The following is a 17,335-nucleotide window of genomic DNA, read 5'->3' on the forward strand; positions in this document are numbered from 1 at the left end:
TTTTAAATCATGGCAGGAGACAGCTACTCACACATCAGCACTGCTGCTCCTGGCAGCCCTTCCCGTGCCATGGAGTGCACCTGCAAATAAACAAGCAAATAGTTAGTGAGTCCCCTGCCCTTCTCTGGACAGCTTCTAAGGTTTAATAATTGCATTCTTTCTCTATCCACATTTCCCAAGAAAACTGACAACATATTACAAGAATATAACATATTACATAATTATAAATTATTATATTATCGCTTGGGTATCTTTGCAAGGCAACGGAGAAGGATCGCTTAGGTTTAACCAGCAGTACAGCTGGGGTAGCAGAAGCTAGAAGGCATACAAACTTACAAAAAAAAAAAAAAAACCCAAAAACCAAAACAAACATCTTTTAGGTGCACAGTTTGAGAAGCCTGTACAGGCCCAAGATGCAGAGATGTTTTAACTTGACCTGAAGCTCATAATTCAGATTTCCCCTTCTTTTTTTGTTAAGGATTTTTTTTTATCATTATATGTTTTGTTTTAATAAAGTTTTGGGCTTTTTAAACTGTGAGGAGTAGGAGAACATAGCAACTACATATGTACAGATATAGCATTGTGTGAACAACAGTTTATTACGCCGTAAGAAACAGAGTAAGCTTTTATACAAATTAGGAAACTGTGACAAAGTAAATATTACAGTACTAGTCCATGTCTCAAGCCATAATTTTTGTTTTAGAAGTCAACTGCACAGGATAGTTAATGCACAGGTACATCTCATTCATCAATAAATATTTCATTATTTAATACCCTCCAGGAGAAAATCAGAAACTCAAGCTCATTCGCAGAATACTTCAAGCATGGCTGTCACTCTGGAATTAACTACATTAGTATCCATGTACATATATCCACCTTTCAGCACACACGAATTTGAAGATCAACAGATGTAGTTAATGATGCATTAACATTTCCATCTGAAACTTGTTAGGACCACATACAGCACCTCCCTCAGTGTCCAGACAACATGTTGGAAGATTACCAGATCCCACCAGCAGGCAGCACTCTCAACTGAAGATTTAAAATGATTTGTCCACCGTATCAATGAGATTCAGTTATTTTTAATTTTTGCTACCTACTTAATGAAAAGCACTACAACAATTTTTCTAAAGTAAAAAATTATTTCATGACAGGGACCTTAATTAAACCAATACTGCTTATCAATATTACAAGGGCAGGAGAGGCTACTACCTATATCTGAAAACTCCCTTGAATTTTCATTACCTTACACCCAGATATTTTCATGCTTTCAAAGCATCAAGACTTTTAAAGACCTAATAAACCATCAGTGTTGTCACACTCCTCTGCAGATACACAGGCAAGTCACAGATTCTTCAGTATTTTGAAACAAAACCAAACATTAAAAAAACCTAACGTGTCTTTTTTGACCAAACTATTCAACCTGAAAATACAAAAGTTTGGTATGCAAAACTGCCCTTTTCTGAACACAGATCGATAAATTTTACATCGCGTAAAAAGCTTGGCAGCTAGCCCAAGCTAGGTCATCCTGTCCTCTTCGTTCAACAAAGCAATAAAGCACCACAGGGAAGTAGCTCATTTGCCTTTCAGCACAGGATCAACTGTCTTCTGAAGGTGGCTATGCCTCTGTCTCCAGTAGGGAGCTTCTGGGGCTCAGAGGCCGGAGGACCTAGAAGACTAGCTTACTTCTGGCGTCTAGTCTGTGCAGAGAACCCCACGTCTGAGCTCCAGAGCAAACGCACACATGTAGGGCTGTACGCGAAGAGCCAGGTCGTGACGTGAAGCAAGTGTCCCTCACCTCCAGCAGACTGCATTTAAAGTTGCTTTACCTTTTATAAGTTTGTGTGTACTGGAAGCTTTCTCGGATTTTCACAGTTTTAGGGTAGACTTTTAGAAATTTTATTTGAATGAATAGAAATTATAAACAACTAAGTAGGGTTTGTTTTTTAAAATTGCCTCAGGGAAGCAGTGGCTGGTGTCCAGGAACACTACCCTTATACTTCACCCTGAAGAACCCCAAAGTTTTCACTCATCTTGCTCACTTATTCTTAGCTTTCAGCACTTCTTACTGTGTGACTAACTATACAACACATTGCTTGCTATGAACAGGCATTTTTTCCTCACTTTTCTATTTAGTGTTCTTCCAGAACATGAAAAGACCACTTTTCCTGAATGAGATCAGCAAAAACCTTAAGTGTGTTATGTAAGAGAAAGATTATCACAAGAACAGTCCACTACAGTATGAATCTGTGACTTTGCTCCCTCTGATGATTTGTAGTTCGCTTTAAAAAAAAGCGATAATATTAGTTTACTAGTTCTGTTCAGGTTTTGTTTTCCTTGCACAGTTCTTTATCCATCTGTCAGTTGTTGCCAGACACTGGACATCTGGCCCTGAGAGAGGAGAATGTAGCCAAAACTGGTTATTAGCTACATCCAAGGGCCCAGAACGTTACTGACTGATCCTAATACGTATGTATATGAGGAAGAAGAGAAACTGAGGCTTGAAGGAGATGTATTCTTAACTCCGGAATACTAAAACACAATATCTTCACTTCTGTAAAAGCTCCCTCTTTGTTCAGTTCCTTTACATTATGCGTCATCTTACATACTCAATAGAGGGCTGTTACAACATATATAAACATATACAACTTTACTTTAATGCAGTATGTAAAAAGAAATCCCTGGATAATGAACAAATGAAAGATGGAAGAGAGAAAGGTGTATACACCATTTTGGGGCTAACGCATTTTTAAAAATCATATTCAATCATAGAGGACATGGAAATTCATCTTCCTGCTTAATTCTGTCAACATTTTTTCCTCTGACAGCTATACATGCTTATCTTGTTTTTGTATAGGATGATCAATTCCTCTCTGAAAACAGAAGATTTACAAAAAATACATTTACAGTAGATTTTATAACTCCAGTAGGTACTGGAGAAGCAGCTGGGAAGATCTAAGGCTTTACTATCTCAAGAGAAACTTTGACATCAGCCAGGCTTTTATGCATTCACTCCTTCGCAGAGATAGGCAGCTTCCTCCCAGAAATGCATGACTGCCTCTTTGTTAGCTGCTTGACTGCCAGAGAATGGAAACTCTGAGGAGTTCAGGTTTTTTTCCTGAATTAAATGTCAGATGGTAGGGGAAAAAAAAAAAAACAAACAAAAAAACAATTGATGCCTTTTTCATTCCTACATCTATCAGCCCAGTTTCATCTCTTTGGATCTGAAAAACTTTCACCACCACCTCGTTCCCAGTACCACCTCCAGACTCTACAATCCCTTTGTGCTGAAGTCCCCAAACTCCAGAAGACGGATAAGCAGTGTGGAAGGTCCCCTATTCAAATTCTGAACATATCACAGCTACTGCTGTTTAGAGAATCGGAGGTTGTCAGAGAGAAGGAATTCCAGTTCAACAGTATCATCAGTGGTCTCTACTGGTATATTACTCTTTTCCACAGGGAATGAGTAATTCCGTACTTCATGTCTTGCAGCCAATATCCTTGAAGTCCCATTGCAAGAACATGCCTCTGGCTGTCTGATGCTGTCTGAACAAACACGGTTTGGATGGTAAACGCCTGGACAGGAATTTGGTTGGCAATGACTAGGGATGTAGTATTTAGTTGTCACTGGACTTGATTCTATTTGATTATGGAAAGGATTATTAGCCATGCAACAGGTCTGGAGACAGTTATTATTTTTGAATCCATGATGAAGGCCTAATTTAGCAATAAGGGGCTTCCCAACATTAACTTCCTTTCTTTCATCCATTGTATCTTCTATTCCTGGATACTCATAGTGCAAGCAAACAGTGAAGATCAAGTGTTCCTACAAAAGGAGGAGGGGGAGAGAGAAAGAAAAAAAAAGAAAGTTACACTTCCTCCCCAGATAAATGTAGGAAACACTTACAGAGGCACGCTCTATTGGAGAAGGAGACTAACCTTTTTAGGAGCTACAGACATATATCAGGCAAGACTTGTTTACTGAGGACCTCTTTTGGTTAATACTTGCTCACCTGACAGTCCTTATTTCTAGAAGCACTTGTATTATACCAGCTGCCAAAAGCACTGAGGAAGAGATACCAAATGATGTCCAGCACAGATGTTCATGACACAAAGATACACAGATAAACTTAACAGTGCCACAGTATGTTGATGTGAGAACCCTTCCAAAACTGCATGCCCAAGAGCACGGGTTGGAATGGAAGGAAATGATACCTAACATTTTCAGCTCCTACTACTGACTCTGTAAGGTGCAGCTCTGCTTCAGGTCACATTCTTCTTGTACTACAGGGCATAGTAACATCCTCACAGTGCGCAACAGATGATCTTCGCAAAAATAACCAAGTTGTCAAAGCTCAGTACAGCCCTAGAAAATACAAAGTGCCTTGCACAATGGTATCAGGATTGCATATGTATTGATTTCCTGGCTTTTATTTTTCAGCTAAGAAAGTAAACTCACTAAATTGTGCTATTAGCCATTTTTTTCCCTCCAAATAACATGTTACTTACTATGCAGACAATACACAGCTACCTCAACAGAACTGCAAAGCAACATGATTAATCTAAATTATCTGAACAAACTTGTGAAAAATAATACATATTAACCCTTAGTTTCTGCAGTGAACTGAGCCTGGTGTAGAGGCAGTGTTTGGGGAGGTCCTTTGATACTAAATAGCTTCCGGTTTCCTCAGGAGTTCCTTTATTGGCCTCTTTAGGATCCACATCCAGGTCCTGTTGTAAGAAAGAAATGAGAACTTAACCGAGGGTATGGAATTTGTAGATCATAAAATAGTTAGCAGTATTTCTTTTTATAAAGTCAGCATTTTCTTCTTCTTCTTAAAAGGAAAGAAAACACCAGTCTTGGATTACTTGCAAAAGCTGCTGAAACCACTGTTAGTCACAACAGAAGGGTTTACATTTCAGTTGCTTTTTTTTTACCGAACTTCTACTATGAAGTACAGTACTATAGCACTAATTCTGTTAGCTAAAAATACATGTATTTATTATGCACATTAACTCAGATACTGTATTCATAAAGCATCAGAAGTGTCCTGTTTGTTCCGTCTAAAAAGGTTTTCTGCTCCATTTCCTCTTTCATAGCTATCAAAAAAAGGTTTTTTGCCCCAAGGAGCTTTCTGTTTTACTCTTATCCTTCACTTCACTACAATCAGCTGAATAACATCAATAGAACTGCACAGGATCGCCCAGGTGCAAAGAACTGTAAAACTAAAGCCTAAAGAAATGTTGCCCTACAAGGTAGATGTGTCCTCAACTCACGTAGCCTCTACTGACATTTAACTTCTTTAATTAAATATAATAAATACTTGATATTTGACAAGGAAAACCAAAGGAGACTTTGAAAAAGATGACCCCAGATTAATTTTAATGTTTTTCAATAGCTATTAAAAATATGCATTTTAAAAAAAAGTAAGCACCTGATTTCAACAGTTTAGACCCATTTTATTACAAAAGGTGCAGTTTGAGATGGACAGAACAGACAATTTTCAACTTCAGTGGAAGGAGATCACCAAGACACCAATAGGAAGCACTTACGAGTGCGAAGTCTGTAACGTAGGCTCTGCAAACTACTATTTCAGGTGGCTTCTTTACTATTCGTGTGTAGATTATCATGACATTGGAAAACTCGGCTGCAAACCCCAACTGAATCTGAACACCGCATTTGAATTCAAGATACATACTTTCTGGAAGCTCTGCAAATAAATAACATATCATTACGTTCTAAATAAAACTTAGCAAATGTATTTTCTACTTTCTTTAATTTTGTTTTTAAATTCAGAAGTTTTAAACGGTATAGACCTCTTCCTCCTGCCCTCCTCCTACCTATCATTTACCTGTTTAGACCAAAGCAAACCAGGCTAGAAGCTAACCCAGCAGCAACACTGTTCACTAGTATCACATGGTAACTGGCAGACACTTCCAGCGAGAGCTGACTCGACTTCTATCTCCCAGTGCAACCATCAAGGCCACGTTTACTGTAACTATCTGAACTACTGTAATATCTCTGAAAGTGCTCAAGGGTCAGTGACATCATTCTGTGTCTGTACGCCTTGTACTGATTTTTCTACTCCCACTGGAAGTGGGTTATTTAACATTATCACATACATATCTTTATACAAATATAAAGGTTATTCTCTTCCCAAATTCCAAACACTTTCCCTTCAATGCATGGCTTAAATAAACCATAAGATAACATTATGTCTTTGTAATTTTTGTTTTGCATTTCAATTATTTATCAAACAGGAATTAAGAGCTTGATTCCACAAATAAAAATCTACATCTGTGAAAGAATCTGCCTACATGACTAGCTGTCTTAAAAATGTCACCCCTGACCCGCTGCCCAATCTGTCAAAGAAATTTTAAAACGTAGTCCAACATGTTAAGGTGAAAAATATCAAAAGGTCTTAAACCTCACTGTCCTTCTTAAAAGAAGTCTAGAAAGCGTGGGACTGATCTCACCTTTATTTTATTTTCTTTAGTTGCATACACTGAAAACTCCTTTTCATCACGCACTTTTACCATACAGTTCACCTGGCTATTTTAGGTGATAATTCTAGAATGAGATTAACGATGTCTTAAAAGTGTCACTGTTAGACACAAACAGACTACTGGGAGATTATCCTAGCAGGCAGACATCATATATGTCTCCCCTACAGTGCTTGAGTGGTCTTAAACATACCTACTCAGGATGAGTTCTACATGTCACCTTGTTCATTACAACCTCATGCAGAGGTAAAGCCCAACTGAAAAATTTCCAAGATCTGAACATACTAATGAAAATGCAGATACGGACTTGAATTTCTTCCATTTCTATTCAATATCACAACCCACAGTCTAGAGATTATTATGGACATACATTCTCTTATTTTTCCCATCGTGCCAGTAGGATCATCTAAAAGCAGACTGTACTATACCATGAGCTTTGGCCCACTGTAGGTTCCGTGCCAGAGACTCCGCAGAAGATATTGTTTGTTGAACGGGATCAGTTAATGCCCTTTTCTCAGACAAACTGCTGCGGATCTCCAAAGCTTGCTTGCCTTTGGTAAGGTGACACTTGCCCATATCTAAAAATAAGATGCATATAGTTTATTTCAAAATCAACGCTGCTGAAATTCTAACTAAATTAAATACATCACTGCAATGCTGTGTGGTTGCTATGGTTATGCCAGTGTCAGCACATCCATAAGAACTTGTAGTTTTAGAAGTATTCATTGCTCAGCTATTCATCCACTGAAGGCTGAAACAGCATGCCAGATGCCTGCAGAGAATCCTGAGGGTTTTGCATGTGTCCTAGTCAACATGCCCACATGTTTTCCAAAACCAGTTCAAGCAGTATCACAGCTCTGATTCAGTAAGGTCTTATTTAAAGTGACTAATTTCAAGAATGTGAATAACAGAATTAGAGGGGATTTCTAAAGAACTGGAGACAAGTGGTGTATTTTAGGGGTCGGTAAAGGGTCCAATACTGTTTATTTAACATCATCACTAATGACCTGGATGACAGGACAGAATGCAACTTCAGCAAGTTTGCAGACAATTAAAAACTGAGGAGTGGCTGATACAGCAGAGGGTTGTGCTGCCATTCAGAGGGACCTGGACAGTCTGTAGAATTGGGCAGAGAGGAATCTCATGAAGTTCACCAATTGGAAACACTGAGTCCTGCTCCTGGACAGGAATAACCTCAGGCACCAGTCCAGAAAGGGGACTGACTTGCTGGAAAGCAGCTCTGCAGAGAAGGACCTTGGGGACCTGCTGGACACCAAGCTGACCACGAGCCAGCAACGCATTCTTGTGGCAAAGGCAGCCAACAGGAATAGCGTTGCCAGCAGGCCAAGGGAGGAGATCCTTCCTCTCTGGTCAGCACTGGAGAGGCCGTATCTGGAGTGCTAGGTCCACTGCTGGGCTCACCAGTACAAGAATGACATATATATACTGGAGAGGGTGCAATGAAGGGTCACCGAGATGAGGGGCCTGGAACACCTCTCATATGAGAGAAGTATGAGTGAACTGGAGCACCTTTTGTACGAGGAGATGCTGAGAGAGCTGAGACTGTTCAGACTGGAGAGAACATGGCTCATGAGACTTATCAATATGTATAAATACTTGACGAGGGAATGTAAAATAGACAGAGCCAGACTATTCTCAGTTGACCAGTGACAGTACACGAGGACGCAGATGCAAACTGAAATAAAGTTCCACTTAACCATAAGAAACAACCTTTTACTCTAAGGGTGATCAAATACTGGGACAGGTTGTACAGAGAGACAGTGGAGTCTCCATCCGTGGGGACATTCAAAACTCACATGGACAAGGTCCTGAGCAACCAGCCTTAGCTTACTCTGCTTTGAGCAAGAGGGGTGGACTTGACAATCCCCAGAGCCCCTTTCCAATTTTAACCAGTCTGCAATTCAAACTTACTCCAATTTATTACGGTCTCTCTATATTTGGTTCAATTACATTTAAAGGTGACATTTTCAGATAGTATTGTTGCATGCAGAAAGCCAAAACCCATGGCCTGCAAAGGGAATTTAAAAAATCCTGGAAAATAGCCATTTAGGAGTTCATAAAAAAAACCCTGAAATAATGAAGGGTGTTTACATGTAACATTTTTAATGTGAATACTCCTCTGGAACACTTTCAAGTGTCATCAGTGCACCAGCATACTCACTAACACCCAGTATCTGGCAATCCTGACAACAATGGCTGTCACATCCATCTTTCTCTCCACTCTGAGTTCAAGAATGAGATAAGTACTAGGTCACACATCAGAACATCTACAGCATGTGACATCAACCTGGCAGTACAGACGAAGCAGTGACAGTCACTTGTATTTTACAGGACATTTGGGGGAAGTGTAGGGAGAACGGGTGCCAACGGAATTGTGACTTGTTCTTATGGGGAAGCCACGAAGGTAGGGGAGAGAGAAATCTCAGAGAATACTAATTCACTTAAGAACACCCAAAAGCAATGACAAAAACGATGAGGAGAAGATGAGAGTAAGAATATTTTTTGATATTTGTTCATTATAAATTATGTAAACTTCTTATGCAAGTTGAAAGATTGATTGGTTTGTGACCATTGCAGAATGCAAGCGGGTGTCTATTCTACTCCTACTCCTGCTTTGAACAGGCTGACAATGCGTGATAAAAAATCTAAAGACATAGTATATACATATACTACATAGTATTGATGATAGGATGAGTGGATTGCAGGGTTCTCTTTTCACAAAGCAGGAACAGTTAGAGTGTCTCAGAAGGCAAGAAAGATGAAAGAAAGAGAAGATAGTGGGGCCTGCTTCAAAACAAAGTGTCAGGATTGAGGTCTTAATGAATTTGGGCCTAAATACAGCAGCTGGTGAGCATCGAGCAGGAGGAGCTTTATTAGAGCTTCTGCCAGGTTTTCAGGGAACACAGCTATAGCTAACTAGCTCTAGTTTCTACCACTGCAAACAAGAGGACAGCAAGTTCTCAAATTCTTCCTTTGTATTTAGATAATGGCAAAATTGAGAAGTACTGTAAGAAATAAAAAGTACAGATCTTAATGCAAAAAGCACTCTGTTTCACTGCACCTGGCAAAAGAAGAACAACACATCGTCCCAAGAGATAAAAAAAAACAAACCAACCAACCAACTTCAGCCCTAGGCTTTGGAATAATCATTTTAGTTTTACCATCTACCGATTCTATCTTGTCAGGATAATTCTGAGATCTTCCGAAATGTTATTTAACTTTTCGCAAAAAGTTCATGGAAAGTTTAACAGGTAAGACTGAAAATACAGAATGGTAAATTTGTTTTATGGGATCTAGCCAAGCAGCACACCAAATATAAGCAAAAAGACAGAGAATATATATAAGAATATTTACCAGACAAACAAACCATAACCAAGAACAATCTCATTTCAGTTTACATCCTGAGGGTATTCTGGATTCCTGTTGCCATCAATTTGACATAAATTCCATGCTTATATTGCAGCTAGTCAACCCAATGATCTCTTTCCTTTCCTCAGCAGAGCACTGACAGAAGCTCTGTTGGTTTAATCTTTGCATTTAGTTTTCCACATTGTGACTTGTTGACAGCAGAACTTTACTGTGCACTTAGGAATCTCCTGGATTTTTTTCTGCTTTTTGGATTCCTGTCAAAAGACAAGACTGGGCAAAATTATGAGACCTGCAGTTGCACCAAGTACACTGGAAACCACAGCAGAACTTGGCCGATTACAAACATTACCTACAAGTAACTAAATCTCACCCAGTCAGCTCTTTGTTAACGGCCATATCTATTCTCCTACGTTTCGAGCAAATGTTTGCACAGAAGCAATACATTTTCCCTCAACAGTTTTCACTTTAGCACTTCTCTGATCAACTATAAAAGACAATTACTGAATCAGGCATATTAAAACAGTGGATTGCCCTTTATAATGCGCTTATAGCCTTTGATAGAGAACTAATAATTATCAGCACTATAGCAGTTTGAGGTAGATAGAACTCAGTTAATTGTTTAAACGAAGGTGGAAATAACCAGCAGCTAACTCCACTAGACAGAAGAGTAATTTTTGTGGATGGACAATTCAAAGGTCCATCCAGAAAGATACTCGGAACAAATAAGGTTCACTAAAAAGGAGACTATAAAATTGATTGCTAAAGAAGATCAAATCCCTTTATAATATCATGATCTTTGTTGATGTGCTGCCCAGTAGCACCCACTTCTTGATAAAAGCTGCTATTTTAACAAAATGCAACACAAAAGAGCTTAAAGTAGTCTAACACATTCACCGTGACAAGAATGACATCTAAGCAAAGAAGTTTTTAGTAACACAGGCTGAGAAGCCTGTTAGTGCAGTAAGCTGGAGTTCACCTTCTGCAACCTCATCGAGCAGTACAGTAATCTTCTTGTCTTCTAACAAACGGTCCTTCAAGAACTTCATGAATATTCCATTGGCCAACCCCGACTGCTGAATTTCAAAAGCTTCTGCTCCTTGGCACCTGTAAGATGACCAGTATGAGACAAGGAAAAAACACCAAAACATCTGCATGATTAAGATCAACATGAGGACAAAAGGAGTAAAGTTATGTTGGAAACAGGGGAAAGAAACCCTACCAGGTTGTGTCTAAGGCCAACCTGCTCCTTCATGTTCATTTGCAAGCAACTCATCCTGGCAAGAGTTCACTTACACTCAAGCCACAGACCAGGGCTAATGTCAAACTGTTTATATGAGGAGCTTAAAATCTCTCACAGAAAATGTTATTAAAGCTCTTGACTACTTCTATTCAACAGCTTTTGCACTTGACTTGAAAACTGATAGAGAGGTTATTATTTAGCCTTCTGCTTAAGTAACCTCTTCAAAAAGTTTCAACTGCAGTTGTAACGTCATTCTTTACACCCAGAACAAGAGACACAGGGGCCAATCTATATGCTATTCCTCCAATAATCCATTAATTTATATTTCTAACACTTTTTTTTTTTTTTTTTTCTATAAATTTAACTTGCATTAACAGGAGACGCATGACTGAAGAGAGCGCTGTGTGTAGGTTGCAGCTCATCAACCGCTCCGCAGTACTCAACCTTCTGTACAAGCTCACAGTGCAGTAGGTACCATCAGGAACACACAGGACATAATTCCCCCCTCCTCGTTAGCACAAAGAAACAGAACATTATGGGTCTGAGGGTAAAATTTGCTTTTTTCTTCTCTGTGGTTTTTTTTCATGTCTAATAAACAATACTTAGATGAGTAGAGCACTCCTACAAGTCAACTTTAGAAAAAGATCAGGAACACTGTCCAGCTGTTTCTGGTTTGCTGAATGCAGCTCTCTCACTGGTGTTACCTTACATCTGAATGGGAACATTAAATACTGTGAAATCATTACATATGCACGACTACAGTCAGTTAGACCGTGGAATGATTCAAACAAAGTAAAAAAGGTAGCATGAGGACAGATATGGATATAAATTATTGGTCCTTTAACAGCACAGTTAGTATTTTTCTGTAAAAGATTAGTTATACAATCGCAGTGGTCACTTCTGACTTCAAAACCTCTGTGGCATAGCAAGAGAAAAGTTTCCTTACGTTGCATATCCAAAAACAATGTTGGCTGTAACCTTCAGAGCATCCAAGATAAGAATTGTGTCATCATATTCATTTCTGCAATAAATGGAAACACAAAAAAGTAAAATAATTATTTGAGAACAATGGTAACAAACTCTACAGTTGTTCAAAATACCGAAACAGAATAGTTCAGAAACAGTAAATTTTTTTTATCTCCTACAATTCTGGAATGAATGCTGACTACTGAAAGACAAAAATTGGCATCAACAACAGTCTTCGTGAAGACAACGTAAAGACACAGCCAGATATCACGCATTACCTAGATGAGGCCATGCTATACTAACCAATATAGAGCTTGCTACAATCTCTTCAAAACCAATTTCTGATAACTAACCATTTTAGACTATAGCAAAAACTATATGAACTTACATCTTTTTTTAAAACATGGTGTCTGCATGGTTAACATGAAGCCTATGTAGCTGTATTTGCTATTTGGACAGCAGACTGTGAAGCTGAACTGGGTGACTGGCATTTCATTACCAGTGAAGTTTAGAGGCTCTACAAACACTGAAGCACTAGCAATTGTCTATTATGAAACATTCCTTAGAGACCAATTTTCAGAAGTGCTGACTAAAGAGCTGTTTTCAAGTGCAAGTTTAATCAGGCACAGTAGTGTCTTAACTTGGAAAGAAAATGGTACTTTGTTTAGAGAAATTCGATAAACCAGTTGAGTTAAGCTCTAAATAAAGATACAACATCCCCAGCATAAAAGCAGCCCAAATGAGCACTTCACTTCAGTCCTTCTGTCAATTTAACATGCCTTTGATCATATGGATTCTCCTTCCTTCCTGTAAAGATGAAGATGGTTAATGATGTAAGGGGAAAGGGTCATTTTTCTTCCTTAAGATGCAAAATTTCACTTTTATCTAATAAGAATTATGCTTTATAACTTTTAAACAATCACCAAAAAAAAAGAAAAAAAGAAATGTCATTCGAATCAAGAGGCAAGTATCTACCTGTGGAAACAGGAAGTCTGATCACCAGCTGATCAAAGGCAAAAAAAGTCTATGAATGAATCCTGTTGATTTTAAAAGCTCTCAGGTGCAGGCTGTGAATTCTCAGAACCATGAACATTCAAGTACAGTGAATTCTCAGCCTAGATTAAAGATTTTTCCTCCGTGTGAAATCCAGCTTTCTCTCAAGATCCCTTGCTATTCTCTCAAAGCGGCTGTTCAGTTTTATTTGTTCATTTTTAAAACAGGCTCAGTTTTAGTCTGTTGCTTCAGTGAATAAACTGAACTTCATAGTTGGTTTCCAAAACTACAGTCATTATATCCTCTCCCTCCATCGTGAAGCAAAAACATCCCTCAAACCTCTAATGTCAGTTCTCACTATTAATGAATTATGAGATCATACCTTTTCCGACACATATCCAGTAGGAATACATTAAGTCCTGTCTCTTTTTCCTGCATTAGTTTGAGGATGTTCTGCACACACAGACAGTTTGCAGATCGGTAGGGATTTGGAGCATCAATAGGAACCATGAAACTGTTTCCATAGTTTTCGTAGCCATGGCCAGCATAGTATAACAAACCTGAGAGTTCAAAATATACGTGACTGAAAACACAGTTCAGGAATACATTGGAACATTTCTATAAATTTTAGCATGGTCAAAAACTTCATGCACTATGTTCACACTATGTGTCTGTGGGAGATTAAGATCATTCAAGCTACTCCAAACAGTTTTTTAAACATCAGTGTGCCTCTGTTAATACAGGAAGGAAGGGGAGGCGGGGCGAAACCACATTAACATCAACTTCCCAATATACAGACACAAGAAATGAAAACAAGAAATAAAATAACTCGTGCAATACAATCAATTAGGTATTTGCAGCAAATACCCAAAGATAAATACTCTTAAAAAGCTTTAAGAATAATTATGATCTCTAACAGAAATAATCTGTTATGTACAGCTCACAGACATGAACAGAAAATGGGCCAACTGTAAAACATCTCCACGTGTGCAGTTACAAAGCTTTGACTAGCTGTGAATCAGTGCAGATTTTATAGATAGAAAAAAAATAACACTGAACAGTTTGGATGGAATCAGTTTTTTTTAAATGAGAGATGCTGTCATCCTTAAAATTCTTCTCCTTCAATTTTTTTTTTTTACTTACCATTAATCATTGGCAATTCTTAAAAGTACTTCAACTAGAAAAAAAATCAGAGAAAAACCTTGCTTGCACTATGAGATCATTTTGCAAGCTTTGAGTTTTGCCATTTCTTCTGCACAGTCAGTTTCTCCAATTGTTTTTGTCTTTTTTATAGGGAGGGATAAGGAATATTTTTACATTCAGAGAGAGGAAAAAAAAAAAATTATTCCACGATCATATTTGGTAGGACTCCAGAGCACATTCTCATTACCAGACTACTAACAATTCATTTGTAGTCGACTGCATCTACATCTTTTTACAGTTTACTCATGACTCTTGTGGGTCTACTAAAGAAACAAATTCTTTCCATGCTTACCTAGACACAAAAGATTACCCCACAACCATCTCCCTCGTGTAAATACACAACATTCTACAATATTTTAAGATTTAAAATCGCCAATAAAACATGCAATAGTTTTGTAAAAAGAAAACATACCATGGAATTAAAAACCCCCTTTTCTTAACCCTGAAAAAGGGAACTGCAACCTAGGGCTTAGATTCTACTTATATGAATAAAGATGTCAAATATTAAAGTCATATCAATTTGCAGTAAGATTAGATGATCTTAGCATTAATAACCTCCACTGCCATAAAATGGAGTTTCCAGAAGCTTGTATGTTTAAATGGAATTTTCCTATTGTCTGTCGCAGCACTGTTTTTGCTTATTTATGGCAAGTTTCTGTCTTGAAAATGAATTTTTATCTATACAAAGCAGTCTATGGGTCAGAACTTCAACTAGTATACAGTGCTGCAGCTGAATAAAAGTCAGAGATTGGACAATTTATGCTAACTGCAGATACGGTCTTCTTCCGTCATTATTTTTACTAAAAATAGCTGTGAAATTTGTGTCACTACAAAACTTGAATATTCAGAAAAAGCCAAATAAGCCTTACCCTAACATACTAAAATGATCTACATTTAAATCAGCTTGTGCAGGTAGGTATGCCAGATGTTTTTACCTTTTCATTACAGACAGGTACAACAAATGAAAATACTTCTCTCACACAGCCCTGCAAGTTTTGTAAGGAATACTAAGATATAACTATAGCCCTTCAAATTAAGTGTTCAGTTCTATTTTAATTGTAAACTCTCAAGTCATTAACAGCTATGCCAAGACCTTGCAAACTGCTGCATTCAATCAATGGTGCTTAATTGCCTTTTATGGGAAACATGCATAGTCAAGATAAGCAGCCAGCAAGTGCATACAAGGTAAACTCCAGGACGCAAGGCTCCGCTTCAATGGAGCCTAATGGTTATTCATCTGCCAGAGCCTTGGAGAATGTCAACAGCTTTATTAAATCAAAAGTTAGATTCCAAAGGGCAGAGAGTTTAAAGTGTATGACTAAAAACCTGAACAAATAAAGGCACAATTGGGCTATTTGTAAGATTCCAATGGTTACCTGAGATTGGGTAGTTTCAAGAGAGATCAAAATTAAGTGCCAAGTGCATGACTCCATGTCAGGTCCTAAATTAAAAGGAAACTCTTAAATTTGATTTACACAGAGTTTGGATCTGGGCCTAAATGAAGGTTATATTTGAGATTTTATATATATATACATATATATATGTATCTATATATATCTAAGTGTATGTTAGATAAGTAACTGGACTGACTGAAGGAAACAAGTCTCTTTAATGTAAAGCATGATTTATCAGAGTATTTCCTCAATGAATAGAAATATCTCAGAAATAACTACTACACTTCTTTTATATCCTTGGCAGATGACTGTGCTATGTTTATTTAGTGAGTATCAGCAACAGATATTATGTTGAGCTCAAGATCAGAAATAAATCTCTGCATACCCAGAGTAAGCAGAGTAAATGTGTTTGGAGGGCCTCATTAGACACTTTTGACACAAGAATTTTAAGTAGGCTCAAGTTCCTCATAGACGTCAGCATTTAAGTAGTATCTGCCTCTCTTGCTTTCTTTTTTTTTTTTTTTTTAAAAAAAAAAAAAAAAAAAAAAAAAAAGAAAGCAGCCTAACTATTTTTAGCCTTTAAAACATATGGGTCTGTGCTTTCACCCTTTGTGGAATACAGTATTAATTGCATCCTAAATGTAGGACAACATAAACTAAGACATTAGAGATGATAATCATCATCAGTTTTTTGATCTTAAGGAACAGTATCTGAAAGGCCACTTTCCTGGCAGTAAGCAGGAATTACACAATGTCATATTAAGCATCATGAATATGTGTAACAGGGACTAAACAGAAGTAGACACAATGCCTCTTCTATTTGGAGCTATGCCCACTAAAAATGCAATAAATCATTATCTATTTGTGCACTGACAGCATCTTTTATATGCTTTAAGCTGGTAATAGCCACTATCCAGAAGGAACAAAGCGACCATTTATACTGAAGTAGTTACTGACAAACACTACTGGAAGAATGCTCTGCTTACCTTTCAGAAATACCAACTTGCTTAGAAAATACAACTGCAAAAATATGCTTTATATGAGCTTTCATATGGTGCTGGTGAGAATCTTATTAATGCCTTTCAGTACTTTATTTTCTAAATTCATGTCAACAATTATAGAAAAAAATTGAGAAGGTGCAAGAATCTAAAAGCTCACTCAAATGCATAAGCATGCCTATTTCCCAGGGAACAAAAAAAGAAAACTGCTATCAGAAAGCCTGCCATAATTAGTCTTCATGTCATGTAAGTTTTTGGCTCTGACATAAACGGCCAAATGTCAGATCAGCCAGTTCTGCATAGACAGAGCACCAGGTAACACACCATTTAAAAAGTGCCTTTCCTTATGCAAGGTGTATTTTGCAAAGGATAATGTGAATTCGTCTGTTTTATTTTACTTCTTTAAAGTGCACAGACATAAGAGAACTACATTTTAATTTCACAAACAATCTTCACTCCAATTTGCTTTTTCAAAGTAGAAATCCAGGTTTCCACAACTTTCACTCCCTGTCAAGGACGTTATGAAAAATTCTGTGCTTGACAGGACAGTATCACAATAACTGAAAAGAACCAGCAATTCAAAATAAGGATTTCGACTTAGCATGAAAACTTGTCAAAAAAGAGGGCAATAAAAGATTGCATCCAAT

At 37.8% G+C, this 17,335-nt stretch overlaps 1 protein-coding gene across 4 annotated transcripts in view; it reads right to left on the minus strand.

Annotated features, from left to right (window-relative positions):
* Positions 1–575: 575 nt before the first annotated feature.
* Positions 576–17,335, minus strand: part of LOC104366666 (mucosa-associated lymphoid tissue lymphoma translocation protein 1) — a 37,105-nt gene continuing 20,345 nt past the window's right edge. For all 4 annotated transcript variants that reach the window (XM_042804867.1, XM_042804866.1, XM_042804865.1 and 1 more), the window contains 7 exons: positions 13,476–13,653; positions 12,081–12,155; positions 10,871–10,998; positions 6,933–7,082; positions 5,554–5,711; positions 4,606–4,731; positions 576–3,826 (listed from right to left, as the gene is read on the minus strand). In XM_042804867.1, coding sequence (XP_042660801.1) covers positions 3,362–3,826; positions 4,606–4,731; positions 5,554–5,711; positions 6,933–7,082; positions 10,871–10,998; positions 12,081–12,155; positions 13,476–13,653 — 1,280 coding nt within the window. In that variant the 3' untranslated portion in view covers positions 576–3,361. The remainder of the gene's footprint in view (positions 3,827–4,605; positions 4,732–5,553; positions 5,712–6,932; positions 7,083–10,870; positions 10,999–12,080; positions 12,156–13,475; positions 13,654–17,335) is intronic.

This window comes from Tyto alba, unplaced genomic scaffold (genome assembly GCF_018691265.1).
Source record: "Tyto alba isolate M040663 unplaced genomic scaffold, T.alba_DEE_v4.0 Super-Scaffold_42, whole genome shotgun sequence".
NCBI classification, from domain to species: Eukaryota; Metazoa; Chordata; class Aves; order Strigiformes; family Tytonidae; genus Tyto; species Tyto alba.